This window comes from Malurus melanocephalus, unplaced genomic scaffold, assembly GCF_030028575.1.
Source record: "Malurus melanocephalus ecotype Western Australia unplaced genomic scaffold, MMel_1.1 scaffold_11, whole genome shotgun sequence".
Taxonomy (NCBI): domain Eukaryota; kingdom Metazoa; phylum Chordata; class Aves; order Passeriformes; family Maluridae; genus Malurus; species Malurus melanocephalus.
In genome coordinates, this window is record NW_026623243.1 from 3,424,504 (window position 1) to 3,452,310 (window position 27,807).

At 38.5% G+C, this 27,807-nt stretch overlaps 2 protein-coding genes and 1 long non-coding RNA gene across 3 annotated transcripts in view; 2 read left to right on the forward strand and 1 right to left on the reverse strand.

The window, feature by feature from the left end:
* The first annotated feature begins 475 nt into the window (after positions 1 to 475).
* On the forward strand, positions 476 to 4,678 carry LOC130580651 (secreted frizzled-related protein 2-like). The gene is made up of 4 exons (XM_057378285.1): positions 476 to 801; positions 1,331 to 1,500; positions 2,361 to 2,453; positions 3,549 to 4,678. Exons 1-4 carry the CDS (start codon positions 515 to 517, stop codon positions 3,857 to 3,859), a joined length of 861 nt encoding a protein of 286 aa, XP_057234268.1. The 5' UTR covers positions 476 to 514; the 3' UTR covers positions 3,860 to 4,678.
* An 807-nt stretch (positions 4,679 to 5,485) lies between these two features.
* TUBGCP6 (tubulin gamma complex associated protein 6) overlaps positions 5,486 to 27,807 on the forward strand; it is a 41,480-nt gene continuing 19,158 nt past the window's right edge. Inside the window, 23 exon segments of the mRNA XM_057378817.1 lie at positions 5,486 to 5,774; positions 6,158 to 6,231; positions 7,070 to 7,204; positions 7,520 to 7,616; positions 8,241 to 8,338; positions 8,419 to 8,523; positions 8,720 to 8,788; positions 9,396 to 9,522; positions 10,000 to 10,065; positions 10,430 to 10,489; positions 10,865 to 10,954; positions 12,190 to 12,296; positions 13,897 to 13,964; positions 14,443 to 14,710; positions 15,355 to 15,445; positions 16,902 to 16,987; positions 17,480 to 17,533; positions 18,167 to 18,251; positions 18,690 to 18,875; positions 20,626 to 20,785; positions 23,397 to 24,208; positions 25,730 to 25,893; positions 27,279 to 27,489. Coding sequence (XP_057234800.1) covers positions 6,167 to 6,231; positions 7,070 to 7,204; positions 7,520 to 7,616; positions 8,241 to 8,338; positions 8,419 to 8,523; positions 8,720 to 8,788; positions 9,396 to 9,522; positions 10,000 to 10,065; positions 10,430 to 10,489; positions 10,865 to 10,954; positions 12,190 to 12,296; positions 13,897 to 13,964; positions 14,443 to 14,710; positions 15,355 to 15,445; positions 16,902 to 16,987; positions 17,480 to 17,533; positions 18,167 to 18,251; positions 18,690 to 18,875; positions 20,626 to 20,785; positions 23,397 to 24,208; positions 25,730 to 25,893; positions 27,279 to 27,489 — 3,204 coding nt within the window. The 5' untranslated portion in view covers positions 5,486 to 5,774; positions 6,158 to 6,166.
* On the reverse strand, positions 18,870 to 22,687 carry LOC130580980 (uncharacterized). The gene is made up of 3 exons (XR_008966178.1): positions 22,556 to 22,687; positions 19,506 to 19,645; positions 18,870 to 19,176 (listed from the first exon to the last, which is right to left on the reverse strand). It is a non-coding gene; the product is annotated as an uncharacterized LOC130580980 (long non-coding RNA).

The window sequence follows — 27,807 nt, forward strand, 5'->3', positions numbered from 1 at the left end:
CCATTGCAAAACAGTGGAAGAGACATGGGCCATTAGCACAAGCAAAACATTTTCACTTGATAAGTCAGTCTGGGCTGTTTTTTTCTGTCATGTCAGCAGTGTCTGAAGACAAAGGAGACACAGCAGACCCAGGAGACAGYATGTCTGCCCAACCCTGTTTCTGGGGGATCTCTTAATTTGTTTTTGAAAACACATAGCAAACCTTCAAGGTGTCAAAATTTAATATGCTACGTARCATGCTGCAGCCACTGATACCATGGGACATGTGAAAGGCTGTACCAAATCAGTGTCCTTGGGGAGCATAGTTCTATAGTTTTTCTCCACCTCCCTGACTGTCACAACAATCCCTTCATTAGGCAGTTAGACCTGGTCTTGTCTCGAGTGATTTGATAAGCAGTTGATAACCAACAGTTCATTAAGCTCTTGGGATATATAAGCCACAACGTTTTCAGCATGCCTCTGCACTTRGAGGGTTTGTCAGCTCCCTGTTCAGCAGCCCAGGGGTCACTGGAAGATGTTATTGACTGCAAAAATACTCGTTTTTGCCGTGAGTGGTTTCCTAAGAGTGGCAACGGGCTTTGACATTGGATTATCCACAAAATGTGTAGTGATACCCAAGGAGATGGGCATGTGCCACAACATTGGATACTCTGAAATGAGACTTCCCAACCTGATGGGACACACAAGCATGGGAGAGGTTATCCAAAAATCCACCACCTGGCAGCACCTTGTACACACAGACTGTCACCCTCAYGTGAGGACGTTCCTGTGCTCCCTGTTCGCGCCCATCTGTTTAGATACGTAAGTACCACAGCACAGCACAAAACTCCAGCCTTTATTTGCYAGAACAGGAATGAAATCAAAGGCATGTTTATCACAATCTAAAGGTAATCTCTGCTTTTTCTCAAGTAATTCTGTTAACCTTTTTGTATTTATCAGAAAAAACGTACTGAAAAGTTGTTCAACTTTAGTTTGCCTTGGGAATATGAATGGTGTTGTTAAAGGATACAATGTTTTATTTTGTTACAGCTGAACTTTATTCTTTCTCATTTAGGGTTGTAAGCACCTACTGTGAATAGAATCAGGCTCATACTGAAGCTTCTCTCAGGTTGTCATAAAAGCATTTTAAAAACCTTAACAAAATATTGTAAGCTCAGTCCATACAGAGACTGCTTGCATAATCTCCACAGCTGCTGCTTCTGGAATTATATTATTATTGAAGGATGTTAAATATCAGCAAAGTTATGTATTTTGCACAGGAATCACTGTTGCAATAGTTTCTGTTATCACTGAGCCGACTGACTAAGCCTGGTATTTCCTCCCACAACAGGTTTATCCATCCTTGTAGGAGTATGTGTGTTGCTGTCCGTGACAGCTGTGCCCCTGTGCTCCTCTGCCATGGACACCCCTGGCCGGACAGCCTGGACTGCAATCGATTCCCTGGAGATGAGGACATGTGCCTGGCTCCTCTTACTAAGGACCATAAATACTTGCATAAAGGTAGCTGGAAGATGGCAGAGGGGAGGGTGGCCATATCCTGTGTTCCTGGGAATCGAGGAGATACAAGGGACACTGTTTCCAGACATTCTGTGATTTTGTAAATGGAGTCAAGTCTACCTTTACTGCCYCACATGTTGGTGCAGATAGGTGGGAGAGTGCCAGTGCTGGCAGTGTAAGCTGCAGCAGACCTCGGGTGCTGTAAGGCAGCAGTGCAGCAGACTCTGTTTTGATAGGGGAGGAAGGCAATTGTCATCCTGCACAGCTGAGAGCAGTGTCATACCCGCAGCAGCACACCCTGTTTGAATTTCCACAGATGAATCGATGTATGCAATAAGTTGGTTCTCAGATCAGCTTAGAAAAATTGAGATGATTTTATCTGATTTTCCTCAAATAAACATGAACTACCATGGGATTAATGTTCAAATCTTCAAATGCACTCACACTTACTAACTTCCCTGGAAAAGAGTAGGATTCAGTTGCTGCTAGCACGCCCAAATTCATATATATTCAGAGTCTAAGTGCAGCTGAAGCCAGAGTGACTGAGAGAATAAGTCACCTCAACCCTTTATCACCYAATGTAGCTACGTTAAAAATAATACTGCATTTGTTACTTTTTTTTTTTTGTTGCTGATAATTGAGCTTGTCAGTCTGAACAAGGACTGAATGTGCATGGAAATTGAAACTCATTTTCATCCCTAATGTTTTAGAGAAGTGTCTTGACTTTTTAGCTATTGTCACTGGCCTGTTGTCTATTTTCTCTGTCATCCCTGTGGTTAAACAATGGGTTCTCAGCTTTGAAAACAGAAATCTAAATCAAATTATTCTAAAAGATAACATGAGACTTTGTAATTTCTTATCAGTCCTACCGAAGCCTGCCTGCCAGACTTGCCCAGCAGTGGAGGAATTCTTTACACACAAAAGAGTTCTCGAAGTTTTCTGTGACAGTAACTTTGGTAAGTCCTTGCTAATGTAGCTGGTGTTAAAGAGACTAACAACTCATCTTCTAAATGCTTTAAAAGTAGGATTACAATTAGTGACAGTTTCTGCAGGGATTTCAAAGGATTAAGAGTTTGGCRGCTAACTTATTTTTAGGTTAGTTTCAGAATATGTTCTTTCTAATCTAAATATAAGGAGGATTTACATTGCATGAAAGATTTATTAATGATCTGTTTTCCAACCAAATAGCTCTTCTGGTCTAATTGGCTACTCTGTAGTACAACATGCTTTATGGAAAATATTTCTGTCAAAAGCAGCCAAATAAGCAAGTTTGCCTTTTTATTAGCATTTAAACACAAAGAAAAGCTTTGGAGTGTATGGTGTATCTTTGCTACTTTTGTGCATGAGTTTTATGTGATACCTAGCTTATTGAAAAGGAGACTCAGAAAATCATATAGGTAAAAAGAATTCTTGCCTCATGTTGTCTTGTTGGAGTGTTGAGTGGAGTTTTCCCTAGAGAGCTCCTGGTTAGCTCTTTGRTGTCAGTGCAGAGAATTTCAGTGACTTTGACTAGCAGTAGATCAARAAATACAGAGAAATGTCATGGTAAAAAGCGTTGGTGGAGTCGAGTAGTGGGGTAGGTAGATGCCTATGATGAAAAAGGAATATCTAAAAGGCTGGTATCAGCAAGTTATTGTTGCCTAGGGATTCCACACAWGGACAGAATGAGTTTCAGGAAAATTGCTTGGGCAATTGCTTGGTAGCCTTGTGATACAAGAACAGCACCAACACCTACAATATGCAATTACCCAAAAAGTCTGACACAACATGGTGACAGTAAAAATAAATGACTCACACTAGTGAAAATATGTTTTCCTAGTCACCCAATTCAGTGGGGGGGGGGAAAAAAAAACAACCAACCTGATTACTAATTAAATTTTACTTTTCAAAAATGTTTTAAACTTTTTTTCTGCTGCTGGAAAAGGCCTCATGATACTCTGTCAGCATAAATTATGGTAATATTTTTAAGTAATTATCCTGCTTTCACTGTTAGTGTTTCTTTCTGCATTTGAGAAATGGAGTGATTCGTGTTTCCTTTTCTTTTTCCTTAGCAGTGAAAGTAAAGCTTTCCAAGAAGAGATCAGCATTTGATGACCCAGAGTATAATATTGAATGCCAGGTAGAATTCATTATCCAGGGCTCCCTCTTGCCTTATGAAACTCAAAGCATGATTCAACAGTGGCTACTAATTAATGAAAAATGTACAGAGAGGATGACTCCAACCCACCGTCCCATGGTGTATCTCCTCGTGGGGAATATTGAAGAAGGCGTCATTTTAGTAAACCAGGTCTATCGCTGGCAGAGGAAGGACTCCCAGCTCACTTTGGCCACTCAGAAGTGGAGATACCATAAATGCTTGTAAATATTTATCATATTATTTGTAAAAAGATGATTATACTTCTCATGCCAAACCTATCTTGTAAATAGGAATGTATTATAAATTGAATATAAAGGTTTAATTTCCTTTTAAATTGTATTGTAAGTTGGACTTAAACCCCAGTGTTATCAGGCTTCCTTTCTGTAGTGTTACAGCTACTCTCATCCAGTTTGAAGCTGGACAGCCATGGATAAATACTTCTTCGGGTTATGATTTAAAAAAATTTGTAATATGTGCAAACACAGGCATAAACCAATTTCAAATCCAGCTGACTACTTTTAGTGTATTTGTCTATACCACCCACTCTACCATTTTCTCCAGTTACCTAAATTTTCCCCTGCCTAATGTTTCATGAATCCATCTCATTTTCTCCCACTGATGTATTTTGAAAGGAGGCAGCCCTCTGCTGGTCGCTTTTGCCGGAATTATAGTGGAATAAAGAGCATAATGGCAACTGTAAACAGGGTATGGCTGGCACCAGTCACAAGAAGATTCGGTAACTAAGCGTCATAAATCAGATCCCTCCTACTGAAAAGTCCCTTTTCATTTTCAGATACATTATAAAAGTCAGTGTATAAAATAGTTCACCAGTTCTCCAAATCATCTGCAGGGAACTAACAAAGTCACAATATTTAAAAAAACCCCAAAAATTAAAAAAGAAAAACATATTACCGCAGGCACAAGATTAGCATCCTCACGGTAAGTGCAATACACTGACATTAAGACTACGTGAGGATGGACAGAACTTGACTTAATTTTTGTTTCATAAATGTGAATAATAAACGCACTGTGATTGATAATRCATAAATTAGAAACTATTTCAGTAACACAGTGTCTATTATGGTCATATTTTCTTGACACAAATATGGGGAAAGTTTATTGGCAGTAGATTTCTAAAATTTGCACCTGTAATGATCTGGGTTTCCGATACGTTGTCCAAAAGTGCAGATTTGTATCGGATTATCAAATTTGATGACATCTGTTCCGTCACTTACTACCATGAACTGGGAAACTAGTAGAAACCGAGGGRAAAAGCGGTCAATAATTAAAGAAGCTGTGTACACACACGTATCGACTGCCCTGCCAGCCTCGGACAGACAGGAGAGACACCAGCGCCCGGACTGACCCGCTGACGGCACGGCACACAGCGGAAACGGAGGAGAAATCCCTTTACTTTGTTTTTCCTTATGTCAGAGGATGCCACACGGCCCGGGGCTGTGGGTTGTTTTGCTCTTGTGTCAGTTCCACACTAAAACCCTCTCAGCGCTTAGACTCCCCCGGGCACGGCCTCACCGCCGCAGGGCCCTGGGGTCGGCGATGTCCCTTTGCCTGCCCCGCCCGGCTCGGCTCGGCTCGGCTCGGCTCGGCTCGGCTCGGCAGCACCGGCTGGGCAGCACCGGCTGGGCAGCACGGACACAGCACGGACACAGCACGGCCAGGGGAAGCCCAACAGCGCCATTCGAACTGCGCTCCATGCACGCCCGGGGGCGGGGGCTGTGCTCGGCACACCCACAGCCGGGCCGCGGGGCTGGGCCGCACCGCCTCCCCGCCTCCCCGCCTCCCCGCCCTCGGAAGCCGTGGGCCGGGCGCGGGGCCGGGCTGGCTCCGTGAGAGGCTGCCGGGGGCTGCTGGCCCTCCCGGGAAGCGAGCGGCTGAGAGGAGCGGGCCCGTGGCCCAGGGTACGCCACCTCCGCGSTCGGCAGTGCGCTCGCATCCGCTGACCTCGCGTCGGCTTCTTTCTGTCTCTTCAGCGCCTCTCTGGGGCTTTTGAACGACCTCTAAAGTTTTAAACGCAGCAGATCGCTTTAGCTGTTTTGCGCGTGGGGTGTGAAATCCTGTTCGTACTCCGCGGCTCCGTAGCTCAGGCTGGCAGCAGCAGCTGTTGGGCCTCGCCCCACAGGTACGTGTGGAGGGAGGAGGCGGCCTGTGCTCCGAGCCTCCCCTGTCGGTCCGGCCCTCACCGGGGGCTGGGGGAGCTGGGTGCCCCCTGCCCCTGCCCCAGAAAGGCCCGCGCYCAGTCTGGAACACTCGGGTCCTTGCGAATCCTGCCTGCCCGCACCTCACGGCAGTGGGTGCAGTTTGTCGGAATCTGGGTCCCAAACGTTCTTTGATTTCATTCTATAAGTACAAAGTCTAAAGTGCAAAACTGCCGTGCAGGTATTCTTATATTATATATCTTATATCTTATATGTACTTATATTCTCACTTGGTAATGTAATAGTGATTGGTTTAAGTTTACGTCTGATGTGAAGTGTATGTCTTGGGATTTTTTGTTCTGCTCAGTATGTAGCAATGGCTTCAGGAACAGCGCTGATTTATGATGAGGAGATGACCACTCACAAACTACTTTGGACTGAGTAAGTCGYTGCTGTTGTTTTTATTAATAGATTCTTATTAGGATTTGCAAAACCGGTACCAAATAAATGCATGTTTTGTAAATGTAATAGGAAGCACCTAGTGATAGGTGCCCTTTTCTGAGTCAACAGAAAATCTTTCCTTTAGGAGAAAAAAAATATTCCCAATTTGTATCTAAATACTGTAATGATAATCTAAAACTGGATTTGAGAAGCTGTAGGCATCTCGTCTGGGAGGCCTTAAGAAGTGTTAGGATGAGGGATCTGAGTATACCCCTTAAGTAAGTAGTTAAGCTAATTAAATTCTTTATAAAGCTAAGTATAATTGATCTTGGAAAAAGTATGAAGATATAGTCACTCAGCTGAAACCTGTCAATTACAATCAGTTAGAATTCGGTGTATTACTAAAATTTGTGTGAATTAGACCAGTTCCTTTGCAGTGCTCAGAGTAACAATCCGTTGTTGTCTTCTCTCCCAAACCTGCTTCTCCTCTGTTCCCCTTCATTAAAACCTACAGCTTTTAATTTCACCATTCCCTTGTCTGCAGTTAARCATTGCAAATTTTCCCAGTGAGAGAGGAAACAATAGATTATACTACTGTATTGGTTTCTTTTTTTGAAACATTTTTTTTTTTGCTTACATATTTTAGAACCAATTTCTGACTCAGTTCCAAAACAGAAAGTATTTAAAGATATTCTTTTTTTCCCATTTACTGTCATGTACTTCTTTTAGGGTAATGAATCTTCTTAAAATGTGAGTTTTAAAAACTAGGCATTATGAAGTGTATTAGTTACTCATGGTGGTATAATATTATAGTAATATAATAACTGCTTATTTCTAGTCCCATTTGTGATATAGAAGTGCCAGAAAGACTTTCATCCTCCTATGAGCAACTTAAAAGTTACCATCTTGTGGAAAGATGTGYCCATGTGCCTGTCAGAGAAGGAAGCGAGGAGGAGATCCTGTTGGTTCACAGGTCTGAAACTTAACTTTCATTCAGATTAATTCAAGGAAACAGCAGATCTCATATTTCCAGATAATCTTTTGATCCATTTGAAAAGAGTGCTCAAAAGTTCAATGGCTTCCATACATTTCAATAGAAAATGTGTCACAATGTTGAGTATGGTGTAGGTGCTGCATTATGAATCTGCTGTTCCACTAAATTTACATTCTCACTCTGTGGGATCTTAAGCAATGAATGCTGATTTATACATAGGAATAATAGTAAACTTCTAGAAAATATTTATAGTTGGTTACTGAAGTGTTGTGTTTATCTTTATTTCCCCTACAGTTTAGAGCACTTGGAAGTGGCAAAAAGCACCCAGACAATGAATGAGGAGGAGCTGAAAAGAATCTCTGAAAATTATGATGCTTTTTTCTTTCATCCGGTGTGTTAAGTTAAATTGCTTCCTCTTTTAGGAGTTACAACTAYTTGTGTTACTGCATCTGAGTGGCATTTTTCTAAGTAGGAGAAAATTAAAAATACATTTTTTGCACTTACGTAGTCTCACATTTATTTATGACATTACTGTTATCTGTTTATAGTTTRGTATAATGCTGTAAATTGGTCAAGTGTCCTGTCATCTATTTTGTAATTGTATAATGCACTACGCACATTTTAGGTCTATTTTTGTCACTTATTGTCACTGTAGACCATTAGTGACCTGCAAATCACATTTTGGTAACAATTGCTCTTAAATGTTGTGCCACGAAATGGATGAAGTCTTCTGTATTATGTTTCTATAGGGTTTCATTCCTTATTTTCTAATGTCTTGTTATTCCACTCAATACATCCATCTCATGTTTTTTACTGCAGAGAACATCCTTGTAAAGATTGTGGTGATCACCTCTAGTCATAGGGGAAAGCACGTTGAAATCTGTGTTGTAAAGTTTTGTTTCAACTATCTTCATACAGCTTCASTGGGGTGGAATTATGTCAAGACAGTTTGCTGTTGGCATGTTAAAGCATGCCAYGTGTGCCTAATTTAAGTTGATGAGTTTCTCTTTCTCAGAGCACTTACCGCTGTGCCAGACTAGCAGTAGGAGCAACTTTGCAGCTGGTGGATGCTGTGATGTCAGGAAAAGTGCACAATGGAATGGCATTAGTAAGGTAAGAAAATATGTGAGGAAGTGTTCACTTCTTAGAAAAATTTATTTTGTTGGGACTAACTTTATAAAACTTTGGTTCAGACCTCCAGGTCACCACAGCCAGAGAAATGCAGCTAATGGGTTCTGTTTGTTCAACAATGTTGCTATTGCAGCAGAATATGCAAAACTGAAATACGGTCTACAGAGGTAAGTGCACGGTTGACTCTAGAGAAGCTTTTCATATGTAAATAACAGTTTGACTTTGTACTGGTTTAGATTAATGTTTAGAACTTTCTGGGTGTCACGTTCCTTTTGGTTCAGAAAAACATTTTTTATTTATACTTTCTCTAGATAAGATGCTGTGGCTCTTCCTCTGAACGTTTTCTTTTACTGATCTGTACAGAATCCTAATTGTTGACTGGGATGTGCATCATGGACAAGGAACTCAATATATATTTGAACAAGATCCAAGGTTTGAAGGATTTTTTTCTTCTTTAATGTCCCCTCTTCAAAGACTGTTTGCCGCTGTAGAGACTAAGATTTCTTAAACTTTTAAAACTAGGATCTTGGAAAACATTTGCCTTACTATTTTAGTCTTTCAGTTTTTTCACTGGTTATAAATCTGTTCTACATTAAAGAATAACAAACAAAATTAGCAATATGATTACCTTGGTTTGCCAGTACTCAGATAGTACATCTATTCTCTATTCATGAATCTCCCAGTTAAAGTCTTCAAGTAGTAGTTGGATAAAATACATGAGCTTTATATATTTTTTGAAAAGCTACCTAAGTAGGTTCTAGAAACAAGTTGGTTGTTCTGAAAATTTCTTGTATTTAATTTGCATGGAGTGCATGCCTACAAGACATTTTTAGCTTGTTAATTTTTAAGTTAATTTTGGCATAGGATCTACTGTACCAATTTTCACAGTCTAAGTCCTTTGAGAGAACTAACAGGAAAGCACAGTTTTAATTTTCTTGCTTTCAGGCAATACAGTCACCAGGTTCAGGATATAAAGTAATTTCCACAATCTTTTTGTCATACCATTTTTTTTTTTTTTAATTTTGTTTTTAATTTTCAGTGTTTTGTACTTTTCTTGGCATCGCTATGAACACCAGGAATTCTGGCCATCACTCAAAGAATCTGATTATGATGCTGTAGGTCTGGGAAAAGGAAAAGGTTTTAACATAAATTTGCCTTGGAACAAGGTAAATAYTGTTTGTGGCTCAACAAAGCAAGTGCAATAGCTTTGTATCTCATCCTTTACGTAACAATTTCTGAGTAAGTGCACTGCTTCACTTGCTTGGCAGATGTCTTACAGAGTGTATATCCTTCCTGTCAGGGGAAAGTCTGCTGAAAATATGGCTTAGAATGTGATAAYGTTGGAAAAATAAAAGGGAGAGAAAAAACTTACACACTCATTTTTACTTGAATATTTTGCCCAGACATCAAATCAGAAAGTGTTTCAGGAGGTGTTGTCATCCTTGTTTAGCAGAGAACTGAAGGCAATTAAGATTAAAAGTGATGGATATTTATGCGCTTTACTGAAATACAGGATTTTTCACTGTACTTCATAAGATTCCCTAATCTTTAACTTTTCCTAGCTTTCCCTAAAGTCTTGAAGAACCTTATAAAATTTGTCATTCCAACAKGAAAACATGGCCAGTGTTTCTCATATTTTTCAGATTGGAATGGGAAATTCAGATTATCTTGCTGCATTTTTCCATGTGTTGCTTCCAATGGCTTTTGAGGTAATTCTTTGCTACCAAAGAATTATTCCTAAGTATTTCTTAAGTTATTCTTACTGTTGAATATTTTACAGAAATGCATRACTGCCAGTAGCACAGTTAATACATTTATTCTACTGGCGTGATGTTGCCCTAATCAACTGGATAGTATTTATAGAWTTTTAGCTTTTAAATATTTAATATAATGACCTGGAAGTTCTTGAGCAGAAACAAAAATAGGCTAAAAGAGTAATGTRTTCAAGGAGAATCCTTATTTGTGCTCATATTCTAACTGAAATAACAGCTGATCTTGTTACAGTTGAAATCCTGTACTAAAATTGAAAATGGGACATGAGGATGTGGTACAATTATCTTTCTTTTATAACAGTTTGATCCTGAACTGGTTATTGTCTCCTCTGGATACGATTCTGGAATTGGTGACCCTGAAGTAAGTAACTTGTGGTCTTTGTGTTSTCAGTCATGAATCTGTTAGGAAAATATTCTTGCTGCTTTAATGTCCTGTGATTGCTAAGTGAAATTCACTTTAATCAAGTTAGAAATACATGCTTGAGTCTTTAGGCTGACCTGAGTTCATTAAACATTACAACAAGACATGTGAAGAGAGATTATCCCATATGTRTAATTGCTGTTGTTTTTTCACCTTCCTTAAATGCAGTTAGTTSAGTATTCTGTTTGATAGAATGAGAGGCAAGTGTTCTGGTATTYCAGCTCAGACTTGGATATTTCAGATTGTTTGTTTGGGTTCCTTACYAGTGTTTTTGAATGAAGGTGTCATCCCTTAAAATTTTTTTCTTTGGTATAGGGTGAGATGAATGCCACTCCTGAGGTTTTTGCCCACCTTACCCATTTCCTGATGCAGTTAGCTAATGGAAAGCTGTGTGTCRTCCTAGAGGTAAAGACTTTTGAAATGCACCCCCAGGGAAAGGGTCTTTGTATTAGAGCCATTTAGGGCAAACTAGAAGCYAGGAAGTGAAACTTCTCAACAAAATAATTTCTTTCTTTTACCTTTCTTTTGAGTGCTAGGAATGCAAAAATGGCTAAGATTTGACAGCGCTCTTACACTTCARAGTTTTGAAACGAAGGAGCCATATGCTCATCATTCAAAAAACCGTATCCTCTATTAAACTGTTCAGTTCTTGTGAAAAGTGATTAGTCTACTGCTCTTGACAATCCCAARCTCAGTAAAATGTATTTAGTGAATAGGCTGTATTACCTGTGTTTATACAAATGTGTCTTACTCCAGGAGACTTTATAAAACCTTTAACCTAAATTTACTTAGTAATGGAGGACTTAGAAAATTCCCTCTTTTTTTGATTTAAAGACTGTATGCAGGCTCTTTAGGACCGCTTTTTTAATTACTTTCTTTTAAACAATTAAAATATTTTATCCTTTTGAAATCTAGACTTCAACTCCCTATTTCTACTGCATTTTAGAAAAATGGAGGCTTTTCAGGCAAATAAGTGTGTGGAAATATTGCTGCCAACAAGGTCTTCAAGAGTGAACTGTACATTAATTGATTCACTTGACCTCTTGTTTTGCACAACCTTTCTTCCATCATCCTTCCCTCTAGCAGGTTATTATACATATTTTTGTCTATTAGCTGAAGTGCAAATAAGCATTCACTCCTCCCACAGGTAGTGTGACTGCTCTATAGGTGATAGATGGCTTGCTGAATGCCACCTAGCAGTCTGAAATCCATCTTGTTCTCCAAATTCTGCCAAACTGTTAGGCAACCACATCTTAAAAGTGTCAGGCTGTGGAAGATTTCCCTTGTACAGCCATTTTAGAGAACAGTGATAGATTTTAGTGATAGATTTGCCTTCTAAGGAATCTTCCGCAAGGATTGTTGAAGATGGCATGTTGTAGATGGGAATGGAGAAGGCATATGTTTTCATAGCAARGTAATGACTGATTTCTGAAGTTACTTGAACTATGATGAAATGTGTTCAATCATGACACTAACATACTGTTTTCATATTGAAAAATCATGTGCTTAGWTATACTTGCATATCATCCTCTATTTCTGTAAATACAGATACATTTCAAAAATATAGTTTATTTTCTGTGTTGAAATTCAGAGAGATGTTAAAAGTACTTGTCCMTTAGTTGACACAAAATATTTTTTAGGGTGGATACCACTTGAAGTCATTAGGTGAATCAGTCTGCATGACTGTAAAAACTTTGCTTGGAGATCCTATACCTCAAATAACTGGAGAAATGGCACCTTGTCTAAGGTAAGCAAGCATGTAAAGAATTTTAGAAGAAATAATGTGTTTATTAAAGGGAGTAAAGACATGCATGCTTTGAACATTTTGAAGTAAGGTTTTAATATGATAGTTTATAATCTAGTATTTTCTAYTTTGGATAACTTGCATTTTTAAAAAGTCATCCAAGGTACAGTTTTATATACTTTTGTTTCAGAAATTATTTCAAGTTATTGCAAGTGATCTTGCAGCATAAAACCATAAGCCATTTTATCCTTAGACCTTGTTAWCCTATAGAAATCCATCTCAGTCAAGGCTGAGGTATTCCTGCTATAGTCAAGGCAATGCCAGTTAACTCCAGCCAGTATTTGGGAAGGTATGCAACTGCCAGGATTTGTGCATCACACCCCAGGGCCACTTCAGTTGCTGTAGTACAGCAATAGATGGGGGTAACCTTTCTCTCGTCAATGAGAGCTGATGCTATGCAGAGCCAGTCTTGATTAGTACTTGTGTTTCTGAAATTTGAAGCATTGAGGCCTGGGGTGCAAAAGCACTTGATTATGTAGATCTGCACCAATATAATTGAATTTCAAGTCTAACTTTTAGAGATACCGTGTTTGTACAGTGGTGAATCTGACCTAGTAAAGCACTCTGAACCTTGGATCTGAATCAGTCTCACATSTAAAGAGTGTCTTCCTCTCTACCTGTCTGTACTATCTCCTCCAGATCTCCATGTCCTGTCCTCCATCTTTCTCCTACATCAGGAGCTGTCCTGTGCTTTTTCCGGCAGAAATGCTCCTCATGCACTTTGGCAGTGTTAGGTTAAACTCGGAGCTTGGATCAGTCAGGGAAGCAGTGTGGATTCAGATAAGCTGTCGGCTGACTTGCACTTGGCAAACTGATGGAGCAAAGCTGGTTATGCTGCTCCTAGCACATCCCATTAGCACTCTGTGTCCTCTTTTTCTTCTCTACCAACTGTAGTATCTCAGGTTGCTATCATCCTATGTAACAGGGAGTTGATCACATACTCATCCAATATATCAGTCCAGCTCCTGAACACCTTACAAGTAGTCTTGTAATTGTAACATGGAATTTCTTCTGGATTTAATAGGACCTGAATTATGTTTGTATGACAATGACAACTAATGTAATGGGACCGTTTGCCTGTAGTACTGCAAATACCAGTGATAATAAAAAGGAAATTTCAATACAAAGAATAGCAGGGAATGTGATTTACTTGGTTCCTGAACAGATTGTCTYGCTTTTGAGTCAGTCTAATTAAATCTTTGCATTGTGTAGATGAAACCTCTTGGCAAGACATTGACAGACAGGAGAAATTTTTCCTGAACTCAKACAGGTGTGCTTCCTCCAACAGCAGGGTTGGTATTTCACTCAGTATGTAAATGTGTGCACATGTTGTATGTATTCTTTTTTTTTTTTTAACTCTTTAACCTTTTCAAGCAATCTGCCCATTGACTTTCATTCTCTTTATCTTTCTGATTCATTCTTGGAAGAGATCTGAGTTATTTTATTTTCAGTTGGATTTTTTGGTTTTGCTTTTTTGTTGATGTAAGTTATGATTCCTCTATTTTCATTATTGCTGATACTGTTAATCTGKTTTCTTTTGCAGTGCTGTTGAATCTATTCAAAATGTGAGAGCAGCACATAAACCCTACTGGAAATGGTTGACGTATGAAGGTAGTTTCTCTTTACAAAAGCAAATGTTATTGATAAATGGATTTATACAGAAATTGAAAATTATTAAAATTACTACCAATGGATTAAACTAAKTGAACAAGCAGTTATTCATCAAGTGACTGATGAAGCAGTGTGAGGCTTCATTCAAGGTCATGTCTTCAGCTGGTCTGAAAAGAACTTTCTGAAGCTGGCAAACTTCATGCTAAAAAGTAGCACTTTGATATCTTTGTTTGAGGATGCTGTTTTCTGTGCCAAAAACATGGACTTAAGCTTTATTACAATAYATGACCTTTCACTAGATTAGAACAAATGTAGTAGCACTGAAAAAAAATAATGTGTGAGGAAACACTGTAGTTAGTGCATGGGAGTAAATATACGTACTACGAATCCAGATGTATTCTATTTTATAAATAAATATGTCCAAATATTGACACATTGCTTAGAAACTAATACCTGTGAAATCCCTCTTTTTCTCTAGATACATCATTTTTACAAAATTTGAGCACCAAATCACACTTACTAAAGAAGGCTAATTYAAATCCCTCCACAGAGCATGAACCTAAGATAACTAACAACGACAAAACTGTCAGAGTAGAAAGGTTTTTGGAATTGCACATGAAAAGTATTCTATTTCCAGTGCCTCCCATCAAAACAGCAACAACAGACTCTAAAGGTTCAGAACATCTCCCTGTGCATCTTCATTTGGTGAAGGAAATGGATAAAACTGAAATAAAAGCTCTTGTCAGGTTGGTGCTATTTATTTAATTTTCAACATAATGAAGATCATGAGAGGTCTCTGTACAGGTCTCTGTCATCTGGCTCTGGATCTGCCATGATCATCKTTTTGGCCTTGGTCTACTCAATTACAGTCAGAATTTCTTCCTTTGAAAATTAAAGACATTTTTGTCATAATAGTTCATAGCCTGAAATCCTTTAAAGAATTAATCAGAATACTTTTCTCCAGAACTCTTTCAACTGAGATAGGACAGCTAATGCAAATGTATTAATTTAGAAAAATTTTTTGCTAAGAAGCTGTCTTAAAGCTTTGTCATCACTTTTAACTGGAAAAAATACCAAACTGCTCTGATTTGAGAAACACAGTGTTTTGTTTTGTCTTCATATAATTTTGGCAGAAACCTGTTTCTTGAATATGATCAGCCATATTTGTTTTCTTTCCAGTGCAGAATGAAGACAGGTTTAGGGAGCCTGAARACTGTCAGGCACCAGTGTTGTCATCCTGCTGCTAGAACTAGGTTTCTGAGAATCAGTGTCTAGCACCTATATAAAATGTACCCCATTAATACTAACTGCAAAGCACTTTATCAGTGTCCTCTTCAAAGGCATTTTTGCCTCTAACCTATCTTTTTTCTTCATATAATTTATTTTACAGTGGCTTTTATGCAGACCTTGTGAAAGAGGACAAAACTTTGCCCTCTCTTGGCAGTATGTTGGCGATCCTAGATAAAATACTTAAGAAGGAGGTAATATATTGCCTTGATCTTGGGGGGAGGGTGGAGTTGGATTCCTCTGATTTTTTGCTTCTGYTATATCTTGTCTGGATATTAGTTGTTGTTTATCTCCCAAGTCCATTAATCTCAGCTAGAATGTGTTTAGCCATGAGAGTGAGCATGCAAGATGAGAAAACAACTATTTAGGGATAGCTGTAAACCCCAAGCCATATTTCTAATGATCTTTGACAAGTCATTGTCAAGACTTCTTGTACRTAGTCACAGAATGAGTCCCTAAGGACTTTCTCATTGAGCCAGACATTAACTCTTCCAGTTGAGGGGAGCARAAATTGGTGTATCAAGCACCAGTGAGCAGCAGCAAGAAATCTGAAGAAATGTAAAAACTTTCCCTGTCTCAGCGTGCAAAGTTTACACAGAGCAAATTTTGACTTACATATGCACACAGACATTCACCCTTTAGTGGTGCTTTCAACATCTCTACTGTACGCTGTGATTCTGAATGGAGTAATTCTTARTTCAGTATTTTGATTCTTGCAGGGTCAGGAATTAAGAGAGGGCAGGCTTAGATGGTGCATCTTCATATTTTTGTGTAAAAACTTGGAGGAGCATAGAAGAAAAACTGCAATAAATGTAACATGTAATAAAGTTTAATATATTACATCATAATAAGTCTCCTTTGAGTGAAAAGCTCTCTTGAAAATACCAGGCCTGCAACGAAGAGTAACTACCACAATGGCCTCTTCCTTCTAAGACTTTTTGCTGTTTGAAGTCACATATGTAGATCTTGGGGACAAATCTCTGGCATTATAAACTGCACACAGCTCCAGGAGAACTTATAAATAGATTTTAAAAAGTGGTTACTAGCTAAAATAACTAGAACTTTTAATGAGTTGCAGATGGAAGTTAACTTTTTGTGCTGACAAAGAGTAATGAGGAGAGGAAACATATTTTGCTTAACTTTCATGTAGCGTTCAAAGCACTACACAACACAGATGAACACTGAAGGGTTGACTGAATAGTACTGCATTTGTATTTTCCAAAAAAGAACARCTTGCCTAGGTTAAAGGAAGAGTCAGAATATTTAGGAACAATCTCTTTTCCATAGGGTGTATTTTTCTGCTGCAGTTTACAGACTATCTAGAGAACCAGTAAACTTGGCCTTCCCCTGTAACAGCTATTTTTACAGTTGTGCCTTAGTATAGCACATGTGTTTTTGAAATATAGTATATATAGAAATATAGTATAGCATATGTATTTTTGAAATAATAGTGCAGTTTATGACATAATAATCAAATACGGCCTTTCTGTAGAAAATGAATTAATAATACATTCTTAAACCTCTTCTTATTGTTCCTATCCATTAAAATCCCTTGATACATATAAAGAAGCAAAAATACAGTTGTTGCACTTAAAAATGCCACGATCTTTGCAGCATTAATTTCTTCTGAATGGAAAATGTATTTTGTAGGTGTGTAATGGAATTGCAGCATCACCCACAGCTGCTCTTTCTGCTGCTGTTGCTCTAAGACACTCTGTTCGTTTTGGATTTCAAAGGTGAATTTGTGTGTTTTGTGTTTAATGACCTTTGACATAATGTTAAAATCAGATACTTAGTGTGGCAAATATGGCAAATTGCCTCTGAAACCTTGATTTTAAAACAAATAGCATGTCCATATGCATAGCACTTCCAAAATGTAATCCAGAAAACAGCGTATATGTCAACAGAAACCTTTTGCCTTTCCAAAGGCCGAAGATTTGTAAGGATGGTGGCTGTGCTAGCCTACACGTTTTTTATCCGATTTCAATTGGTTTTGGCCTAAGGACAATTTCTTGATTTTTTTTTTTTTCCTCCCCAGTATTTGATGAGAGAAATGGGGTTCTCTTGAGCTGTCCTAAATGTGTTTTATTTCTACTTTTAATGGACCTAATTCAGAAACAATATACATTCTTTTTAATGGTTCCAATCTACATGCAAACTTTTATACAAATAGTGCTAACTGATAGAAAAATTACTTGCAAATGTGTATATATTTTTGTTTTCTGCAGAGTGCTTTGTATACTTGTTGGAGACATGCAGATCATACCACACACAGAAGATGGGTGAGGTCTCTCTTAATATTAGGGGGTTAAGGGGTCCCAAGGGCTTTTTGAAGGTTCATAAGTGTCCCTATGTGTGATAAAATCTGCTCTAAGGAATCAGGCATGAGCTGACATTCATTAAGTTTAGCTTGAGACGTAATGCAAAACATCGCCAAATACATCTTCAAAGATAAAGTATTGTCTCTAAATGCTACTTTATGCATTTAGTAGTAGATTTAAAATATAATCCTTCTGTATTAATTAAAATTTAAATTCTTATTGAAAATTGAAAATAATTGTAATTAAGTGGGCAATTAATTATAAGGGATCTGTGTTACCTATAACTTCAGGAGGCTCTTCCTGCTGATGCAGAGTTCYTTATTGAATGTCTTCTTTACCTACATACAACTTATTTCCACTTCCCCTTTTTCTTAGAAGTAATTTTCCAAGTCTTTATTCCTCTTTTTAAAAATACCATAAAAAGGATTTCAGTTTTAATTTTTAATATTTTGGAATGTAGTAATGCAAATAGTTATTTCCTCCTGTGTTATGAATTAGTATTTAAAGAATGATGAAAGAAAATATCTCATTTTTTAATCCAAATTTTAATTGGGAAATATTGGTTAAATAGTCAAGTATGGTTTTTATTTACAGAAAAATGCTCATCATACACATCTGTGAGAAAGAGCAGCCTGGAAAGACCAGCTRTAAACACTATATTTCTCTAAACTGGAAAGAGGTAAGATTCACTTTCTGGAAACAGCATAGGAGAAAAGCTTTTTAAACCAAAATATTAGAATATATTAAGAAATTTATAAAATGACATTGAGAATTACACCCCTCRCTCCACTTTGGACCTTTGAAAATTTTTCCTTTTCTTGCCCTCACCAGAGTATTACTCCTCCACAGAGCTTTAGTGTATTAGAATACATAGGTTTGAGGAAACCTTCCATAGTTACTGCAGTTCATCTTCAGCAAGGTAGAATTACAGTGCGACGACACTGAGGAAAAGATGAATAATTCTGCATGTTTAATATAAAAATTGCTGGGAAAATAGATCAGCATCCTGTTTCCTAGGTCAGTCGAAAGCTTGTTGAGCTTCAYATTTCTATTTTGTTTTATATGTGGGAATTTGGGACTTTACATTGTGCTAACCAATTTCTTGTTGTTGTTAAAGGATGCTGAAGGAAATGATTTCTTTTCTGCTATACTTGGATTCATTCTTCCTGTAGCATATGGTTATCAACCAAACTTAACATTAATAGCTGTTGGACCAAACAGGAACCTTGGAATAAGTGGGATTTCCCTGCTTGTTGCTTTACTAAAAGGATTAGCTGAGTCTCGAATTTTTGCCATSATTGAGGTAAGAAGTGGTGCTTAAGCCATGGTACTTCAAAATGTCTGAGAGAGACACTGGTATRAGCTGCTTCAAGCTACCCAGTAGAAAATACTGGCTGTATTTATCCTGTCTCTGGTACCCCCAAGTTCACAGCACAAATTGCCCAAGTTTCTGTCCTGAGAATTAAGACACAGTTGCTGTAGGCAGCCTGCAGGATGGAGAAGCTAAGGCATGAATGCAAGTCCATGGTTATATCTGTGGAGAAGTTCTGACAATTCGCCACAACTTCCATTTCTATCTGGGATCCACATCTTAGAGTTGTCTCCTGAAAAGAGAGACGACTGTTTGTTAAATCATCTGGCCTCTTTCCATCAAATCTGATCAAAAGCAGCATGTCATCCTGTTCATAACAGACCCCTAAATTTCCTCTYCTCTCCCCTGCACTGTACTTTGTCACACATGACTTCCAGCATGCAGTACATAAATCAAAATGGCACATATCCTTCAAATAAACTTAATTGTGATAATACATAATTGAGGGCCAGTCTACCACAGCTTTGTGTTTCTGGTAGAGAGCATGGGAAAGAAAATAAAAAAATAGAGGCTTTTCCTAGCCTAGCTGTTTCCATGCTTTATCACAGTAAGGATACCTACATGTAGGAGTTGGATGTTGTCTTCAGATCAGTGATCAGTGTCAGTGAGTGTATCTTCCATGAATTTATCCAATCCCATAAAGGACTGTTTACACTCTTGGCCTCTCCAGCATCCTGTGGTTGTAAGTTTCTCTGTGTCATCTGTGAAACAGAACTTTTGATTACTTTTATACTCTCAAGTCCTTCAATGAGAAACAAGGAAAAAAGTTCATATATGCTTATTCTAATGTGTTCCCCAGCAAGTATCCAATTAAAGCCATGCTATTCATTAAGCTGCCAATTAAGTTGATTTTGACATATTTATTCTGTAGTTTTCTCAGATGTTACTTGTTTTAATTYACAATGCTGATACATAAATTGTCTAAGCTAAAATAATTTGTTCATTGATATGCATAATAATTGATATCCATAAATAATGCATTTGCACAATACTAATTAGGAGTATGAAATGGAGAGAATTATTGCTGTTCTGAATTGTAAACTCAGACAATAAAAGGATATTAGGCATACATGTTAAAAAAAGTTATTGATACTTTTATATTGGTACTCTGCAGGTAGCTCCACAACAGGATCATGATTTTCTAATGTATGTACTTGGCTTTTTAGAAAAATTGAAAAAATATTTCTATTTCTTAAAAACAAAATAAGGTTATAGTCTTCTAGATACAATCTTCACATAGCATCAACATTTCAAAATACAGTTTCTGCAAGGAAATTATATTTGGACTGTGAGAAGTCCARAAGGAGTAATGTCTTGATTAAGCAAAATATATCACTATTTTCCACTAATAGAAAGTAAATGATGCTTGAGGTGAGCAAACTTCYTGCTCTCCTTACCTCATAATATTTTCTGTCCTTAATCCAGCATTTTTTTTGCAATCATAAAGGGAAAAGTGAGATTCTTTCTCTATTTGAAAGAAACAAGTTTTATAACAGATTAAAACTAATTTCCATTTTTCAGAAAAACCCCATTTGAACACATTTTTATTTGAAAATGGGAGGTTGCTCATTCTTGTTATGAATACTATCAATTTAATTATAAAATCTTGTTTTAAAATATTTCATGTATCACTAAAAAAAAGAGAGTTTGGTTCACAGAGGTATTTTTTGTTCCTAATTAGGACACAGAAATAAATTTAATGGAAAATGTAGCCAAAGCATTAGTGGGTGCTTCTATACCTGCATTTGGAATTTATGTACCTCCTACACAAGAAAAAGTAAATAAAATAAAAACATTAAGAGACCAGTTTCAGCAGGAATGGAAAATGCTTCAGTGTTCAGGTAAGTTGGTGATTTTATCTTAAACTCATATACTGTAAGTTTCTGAAAAGATTATATATAAATACAGCTGGGTCCTGTAAGTCAGTGGGACTTTTAAAGTCAGTAGGAGCAGACTGATCTAATGTGAAAATGGTGAAACTCTGAATGCTTCTAATTCTGCCACTTAAGCCAGAAAGCACAAATTTCATAGCGTTAACAACTGTACCCTTGGGACTTTGAATGCTGTTACTCTGGAATTTTGGAATGAAATTACCAAAATATGAGCTTAAAGAATGGGTAACAAGATGTGCCCTGGCTCTGATTGCTAATGTGTTTCCTCAATATAGTGCCAAATCAGGTGGTATTTTTATATGTTTAACTTGTCCAAAAATAACTTCATGTAACTCAGTAGTGATTCGTCATGCTGCAAGTACAGTCACAAAGAGCTGAAGATCAGGCACTGCAATTGTATAGGCATCAGGCTAGGCAGGTATGTATGCTTTCAAGCCTACCTGTCTAGGAATGTTTCTCTGCTGAATGACTTCTGTTTTTCAATAGAAAAAGCAATTTTAAAGGTGGGCATCTCTCTGAAAAGGAAATGCTGTGCTCTCTTTCAGAAGAAATGGCCAATACCAGCGGTGTGGTTCCAATAAAAATGTTCTTGTGGGGTCAGGAATTGTGGGATGGAGCTTGATTAGTAACTGTTTTTCTTATTGCTGTTCTTTTCAGTGAAGGAGGAGCTTTCAAGAAATTGATTTCACTTCAGAATCATTTTACAAAGCAGAAGAAAAGGAAAATATGAGAACTTCACTCTGCCCCTTTTTCAGATGTCAGTTGTCTATATAACAAACACTAAACCTCCAGAGATTTAGTATAGTGGCCTAAGGCTACATCATGTAAGTTCTCAAATGAAACAAACGTCCCAAGGTAGTAACCACAGGATGCCTTCTTTTGTAGTATTCCAGGTATGATTTAGGGATCATTTTCAAGAGCACTTTTCTCTTACTGGGACTTCAATACTTTGACCTTCTGATTTCAGACATTTCAAATTATGTTTATACTGGTGTTGCTACTGGGATCAACTTTATATAATGTGGAGTAATTAAGTCTGTCTTTGSAGTTGTCTTTTTTAATTGTTTGCACTGCTTTCCTTCTCATTTGTTTTGGTTTTCTGATATTGCTGGAGGGGAAATGATACCCATCCTTGAACATTTTGAAATAAAAAAAAATTTTCAAAGAAAATAAAAACCACGTGAGAGGTTTTTACTAAGAGGAGCTGAAGAATATGAAGATGTTCTGTTTCAGTTTAATTTCTTTAAACTTAACTTCGAAGTTCAAAAAAAGTGTTTAAATGGGGAACTGGCCACTGGCCAATATTTAGCTTCATCACTTTTTCTAACAGGAAATTTGTTTGTTTCCTAACAGAAGATTTAGTCAATCTTCCCTCTTATTCCCTCTCCTAAATGCCTCCTCCACCTCCTCTTTTTTTAACTCAGTATTTTCAATGCAAAAGCATTTCCTGAGAAATAGCTCATCTCTTTCCCCTTTCCCAGCCTTTGTTCAATGGAAATTATATTTGATATAAATGTTGCATTTTAATACGTATTTTTCTAAGCCTTTATTAAAACATGAATTAAGAGGAGAAAAAAGTGTACTCTTTGTAAATGAAGGCTGCAGCTGCCTCCTGSGGCTCGGGGCCAGCGTGGTCCATTGCTTTCTGGCACTAGCGTGTTGTTATTTGTCAGCCGAGTGGCGACAACGTTGAAGGCGATGGGCGCGGGAACGGCTTACGTTTCGTGCTGGGTCCAAATCGGCGTTTTCGGTGTCGGTGCTGAGGCCGCTGTGCGGCAGCGCCGGTCCCGGGGGGGCGGCCCCTGAGCTCCGCCGCCCTCGGCCGCTGCGCTTCGCCGCCAGGGCGGTTCCAGCGGGGCGGGCCGGTCGCGCTCGGGTGACGTTGCGGCGCCGGGAGGAGGCGGCGGCGCTTTCCCGCTGCCGCTGCCCGGGGAGCGCGCAGGTACGGCCCGGGCGGCGGCAGAGGGGCGGGATGGGCGGGCCGGGCCGGGGGCAGCCCCGCGGGGCTCCGGTGGCAGCGGGGGGCGCGGGGGGCTTGGCGCACCGTGCTCGGGCCCGGCTGCATTTGCAGGGTGAGCCCCGCCGCCGGCAGCTCCACCGGGGGTGCCGACACCCCGCGTCTCCTCGGTGGGGCTCCGGAATCCCCCGGGGGTGGCGGGTGCCTTCCAGCCCGGCCGTGCGGTCACCATCACCACCCGCGCCTTGCCCACGTCCTCTCGCCCGCCCGGCCCCGCTGCTGCGGCTGAGGGCATCACCGCATGCGAAGGAGGTGTAGGAATCTCCAGGGAAAAGGGAGAGGTGTTCCTCCAGGAACCCGGGATTACATCACAACACCTTGTCTGTTTCAGTCTGCTGAGAAAAATTGTGCATCTGGAATTAAGCTTCCTGCACCGTCACTTTACTGGTGATCGAAGTTAAAAGTGTGATTTTTATAGCTCATGTCCTAAATATGTGGGAGGTCAGTCCTCTTTCCTTTTGGGCTATCTCAGTTTAAGTTAAAGGATGCTCACCGATTTCTTATACACCTCACGAGTTTCCTCCTTTTCGTGGTATTTTTCAGGTCTTGCTTCATATGAAATCAGAAACCCAGACTGTAACTGCTGAAACCTGACAGTTTCATATGAAATGGAGAGTATTACACAGTTGTTCAATGATTTGTGTGAAGCACACTTGACAGGTTTGCCATGGAAGGTTCAYCTAGGCAGGCAGAAGATCAGCAAGAGAAGGGCTAAGCAAAATCTTAAACGGGCTGCTTATAATGCCCTGTTCATGAACCTTTTTCAAGATGAGGCTCGTAAGCTGCAGTCAAACGTCTCCAGACTTCCAGTGAAAAACAAAATTTTGATGTTGTCTTTCAACTTGAGAGTTGCTGGCCTAGGTGTTCAAGCGGAGAGACTGGAGAATCTTGTGGAGGAACTGGAAACAGCTCAATGCTTACCATTTACTGAAATTAATTCTGTCTTAGATCTCTTAGTACTGCTTGCTGGAACAGGTCCTCCTCAGCTAGTATCACAAAAAAAGGACTATTTTTTGAACAACAAATATGTTGGGAGAAATGTCAAGTACCAGGGTTATGATTATTATGATGTAAGTGTGTTTGAAGCTGACATACAATCTCTGATAACAAACGAAGAATGTCAGTTCAACGACACAATTCACAAGACGCTTCAGATAATGGAGGCTGCACCTGGCACTGGACTCCCTGCCATCGGGCTGTTCTCRCAGAGCTGTCCTGCTGGGGACAAGTTTGAGAAAGAGACGCGCGTCTCGCTCTTCGGTGCTCTTGTCCACAGCCGTGCGTATGATATGGACATCAAGYTGGATTTGCCACCAGTGCCTGACAATGCAGATTTGTCTGGACTTGCAATTAAAGTACGGTATCATTTGTTTTGGTMTAACAAGTGTATGCATGCTTTCATGTGCCGCTTTGAAACTGTAGTTTAARATGTAGATAATGGTTTAATTGGTGATAGAAATATATAGTACTGGAATTTAAGATGGAGCAGGGATCCTTCACAGAGAATCAGATAAGCTTTTTCAACATGGTGATAGATGTACAATAACAAAAACGGTGGTCTTGCCCTGTAGCTGTGTCAAAATCYATCATCTGGCCATAGGATTTATGAATTCAAGACATCAGTTGTATCTATGCCTTCCCCACTCTAGCAGCCTTTTACTTGTATTTTTCCCTGCTCTGTTGAACTCGTCTGCTTTGTTGCTTACTTGTTAGTGCTCAGGCTGACTGTCTAGGCATCTGTGTCTGAATGTATGTGCTTTGCTGCTCAAATCATGTTATCTAACTTGCTGTATTATTTTCTTGGTTTGTTGTATCTTAAAGCATTTTTTCTGGGTTATGGTTTTTTTGTTTTTTTTTCCCCATTGAATGCCCTGTTTCCTATTGTCCTTTTACCTTTTCAGTATGTACAGTTTCTGCTGAATTTTTTTTCAGCTTTTGCTGTCCATTCTGTTTATTTTTGCTGGTTTATTCTCATAGAAGTACTAGAAACACTTTCAGTTTTTTTTCTTTCTTTCCATTTTACTGTGTGTAGGTAGGCTTATTTATAGCCTACCTTTAGATCCTCATCTTGTTCTTTCTACTTGACATATGGATAGATCTTGYGATTTTCTTAATTCAGGGTCTGAATTGGAACTTGAAGGCAGACACATTAAATAAAAATAGAAGAACCCTATGCCATTTAGTGTGCGCATGTGGATGTAAATTGCAGCCTTAGGGGAGGTAGAGCCTTTTTGAGTTAGTGCTGTACTCTTTCCAGCTGACCAGAAAATTTAAAATTTCTTGAGGAATATGCTGCTTTTTATAGGGGTATGATTTTCTTTTASTAAAACTGAGGACAGTTCTGCACATATGGCTCCTGTTGAGTGGGAGTTGAGGATGTGGTTTATACACTGTTTGGACACTTACAGACTTTTAGCATATGAATAAGGGAACAAGCTATATTAGTCATAGTTAACAAAATGTTTATAAATTTGAAGATTTGGGGCCTATATCATTTGTCTGGAACAAACTGCAGAGCAGTATGCTTTTATTAATGGTACATGTTATTGAATATCCATACCTGAGATTCTGAGGTATTCTGCCATTCCTGAGTTGGCAGAACTATATGCTTACCAAATAAGGAAGTTTCAAGTTTAACAGCAACAAACTTTGTATATTATTTTGAAGGTGATTGGTTTTTTGTGTATAGGCATTGATATCAAATGAAAAGAGTGCTTACTGTAAATAGTTAAAATTGTTGTAAAGGGAATGAAGGTGATAGCATTTGGGTCATATAGAGTGACTTGGTCATGAATGATAGCAACACATCTTCTYTATTAGCGTATGTATGTTCAGTAAAATGTTTTCATATCTGACATTTAAACTCTTTCTGACAGGTTCCCCAAAGTATTGACCAGTCAGAAGACGAGGGATTCCAGTCAGCATCCAATCTGACTCCTGATTCTCAGTCAGAGCCGAGCATGACTCCAGACATTGATTTGTGGGATGCAGTGCTTACATATGGACCCAGCAARCGAAGATGTTGGGAAAGAATTGGGTAGTACGTGTCTGATCTTACTCTTAAACTTACTGTGCACTGTGTGCAAATGTGTGAAGGTGCATTGAATCTTAGTTCCAAAGGAGCTCAGTATAAATAGTGAAATGGGCATGTTTAATTCACAGCATTCAGAACACTGCATTAATAGGGATAAAGAAGTAAAGGTTGTGTGGTTTCAGCAAACTGGTTCTTAAAGTGCACCAGTTCCATAGGAAGAGATAAAATCATCTTTGTCAAAAAACAAAGGGATTAGGAAAATGCTGTTTGTGTGAAATGCAGCATGTCAAAAATGTATTTTGACTGTGTTATGTAATTAGTCTCAGTTTAAAATGGTTCCATATTTTCAGTTTCAAAAGAGAAAATGGTAATTGTAGAGCAGTAGAAGAATTAAACAAATGTYTCCCAGTATTGTAGAGTATTGTATTCCTTTTCACAGCCTGTAGACAAACCAGAAAATTATAACAGATTTCTTAATGGTCTAGTTAGATTTCTAGTTCTTTTGGCTGTTGAGTAGAAGATGCATCTCCTGAKAGAAAGCACTCTACAGTCCTGTTAAGGCTTCCTGGCTTCCCTAAAATGGAAGATAAAAGGCACGTATGGCAGGTATCTTCCTTACATTTCAGGTGGACAGGAATGTGCCTGATTCTTGCTCTGTAGGTTTTCTTTAATTTTAAATAATTATCCAGGGTGCTGTTGCAGTTAAACAGTATTCAGTTTTCAGCTCTGAGCTTCAGAAGCTCTAAACTCAGAAGTTCCCTCTTGTGATTTTTCAAAACCTCTGTAGCCCACTTGAGTATTTTTCCTAGTACAAGACAGTTTTTCTTCCTACTGTTTAGACTGTAAGGGTCTCAGAGTCATATATAGACTATATACCTGATGGATTTTRTGTAATATCTGCTAGTAGAATTAAGAATTTTTGGGAGAATTGGAAACACGAGTTGTTTTGGAGGGGATAGTAATCTTCACTGTGAAGAGGTACAGTGTGTTACTAGAAGTTAATTCTAGCACTTTGAGCATATTTCTCTTTAACTTATTTGAATATTAGCATTCAATGAACCGTGGTATGAAATATGGTATATACTGTTCTCATTTTCCCCAGTGTGAAAACTGCATCAGGAAGGCCACAAAAGCAGCTGGTAGTTCACRGTCAAGAATTCTGTCTCTGAATTGATGTTCAAATTATCTGCATATTCTTTCTCTGTACTGAGTTTGAGCTACAGATTCATTGCCTGAGTGCACATTCCTTTAAAAATGTACTATATTACAAATACCTTTTCTGTGAGGAATTCTGTCTGTGTAAAATTCTGAAATGCTTTTTTTTTTTTCCTTTGATGTATTTCCTTCTTTTCCCATAATCACCTTGTAATGTTGTGTTTACTCTGACACAGCCCACCTGGTAAAAAAGAGGAACCATATCTTACTGAAGCTGGGAGAGAAGCTTTTGACAAATTTTACAAACTTCGAGAAGGGGAATTGCAGCTGTTTACTAATACTGTACTTCAGCTTCCTCAGCTTGTGCTGATGAAAGAATCTGAGCTGGTTAAGGATGTCTTGAATGTCCTTATTGGTGTGGTATCTACTACATTTTCACTCAATCAGGTATGGAAGATTCTAATCTGCACTTCTTAGTCAAATCTTTTTGATTCATAAAGGGTTTCCTCTCCAGTGCATTTATTTCTATTTAGATCTTGCAGTTGTGGCTAATGTTAAAAAGTTGAATGTTGCCTAATGCCAATAAGGCAGTATTCATATATTGCAGTAATTATTTTACTGGAATAGGCTGAGTATACTTGAAAATAGATGTGTAAATAATTTTTTAGATTGCATTTTCTTTAAGAAATTAGATAAGGAGTCTTATTCAGTATGTTTGACACTATGGTACTCCAGAAATTTTGCTGCAATTTAATGTTTATCTCA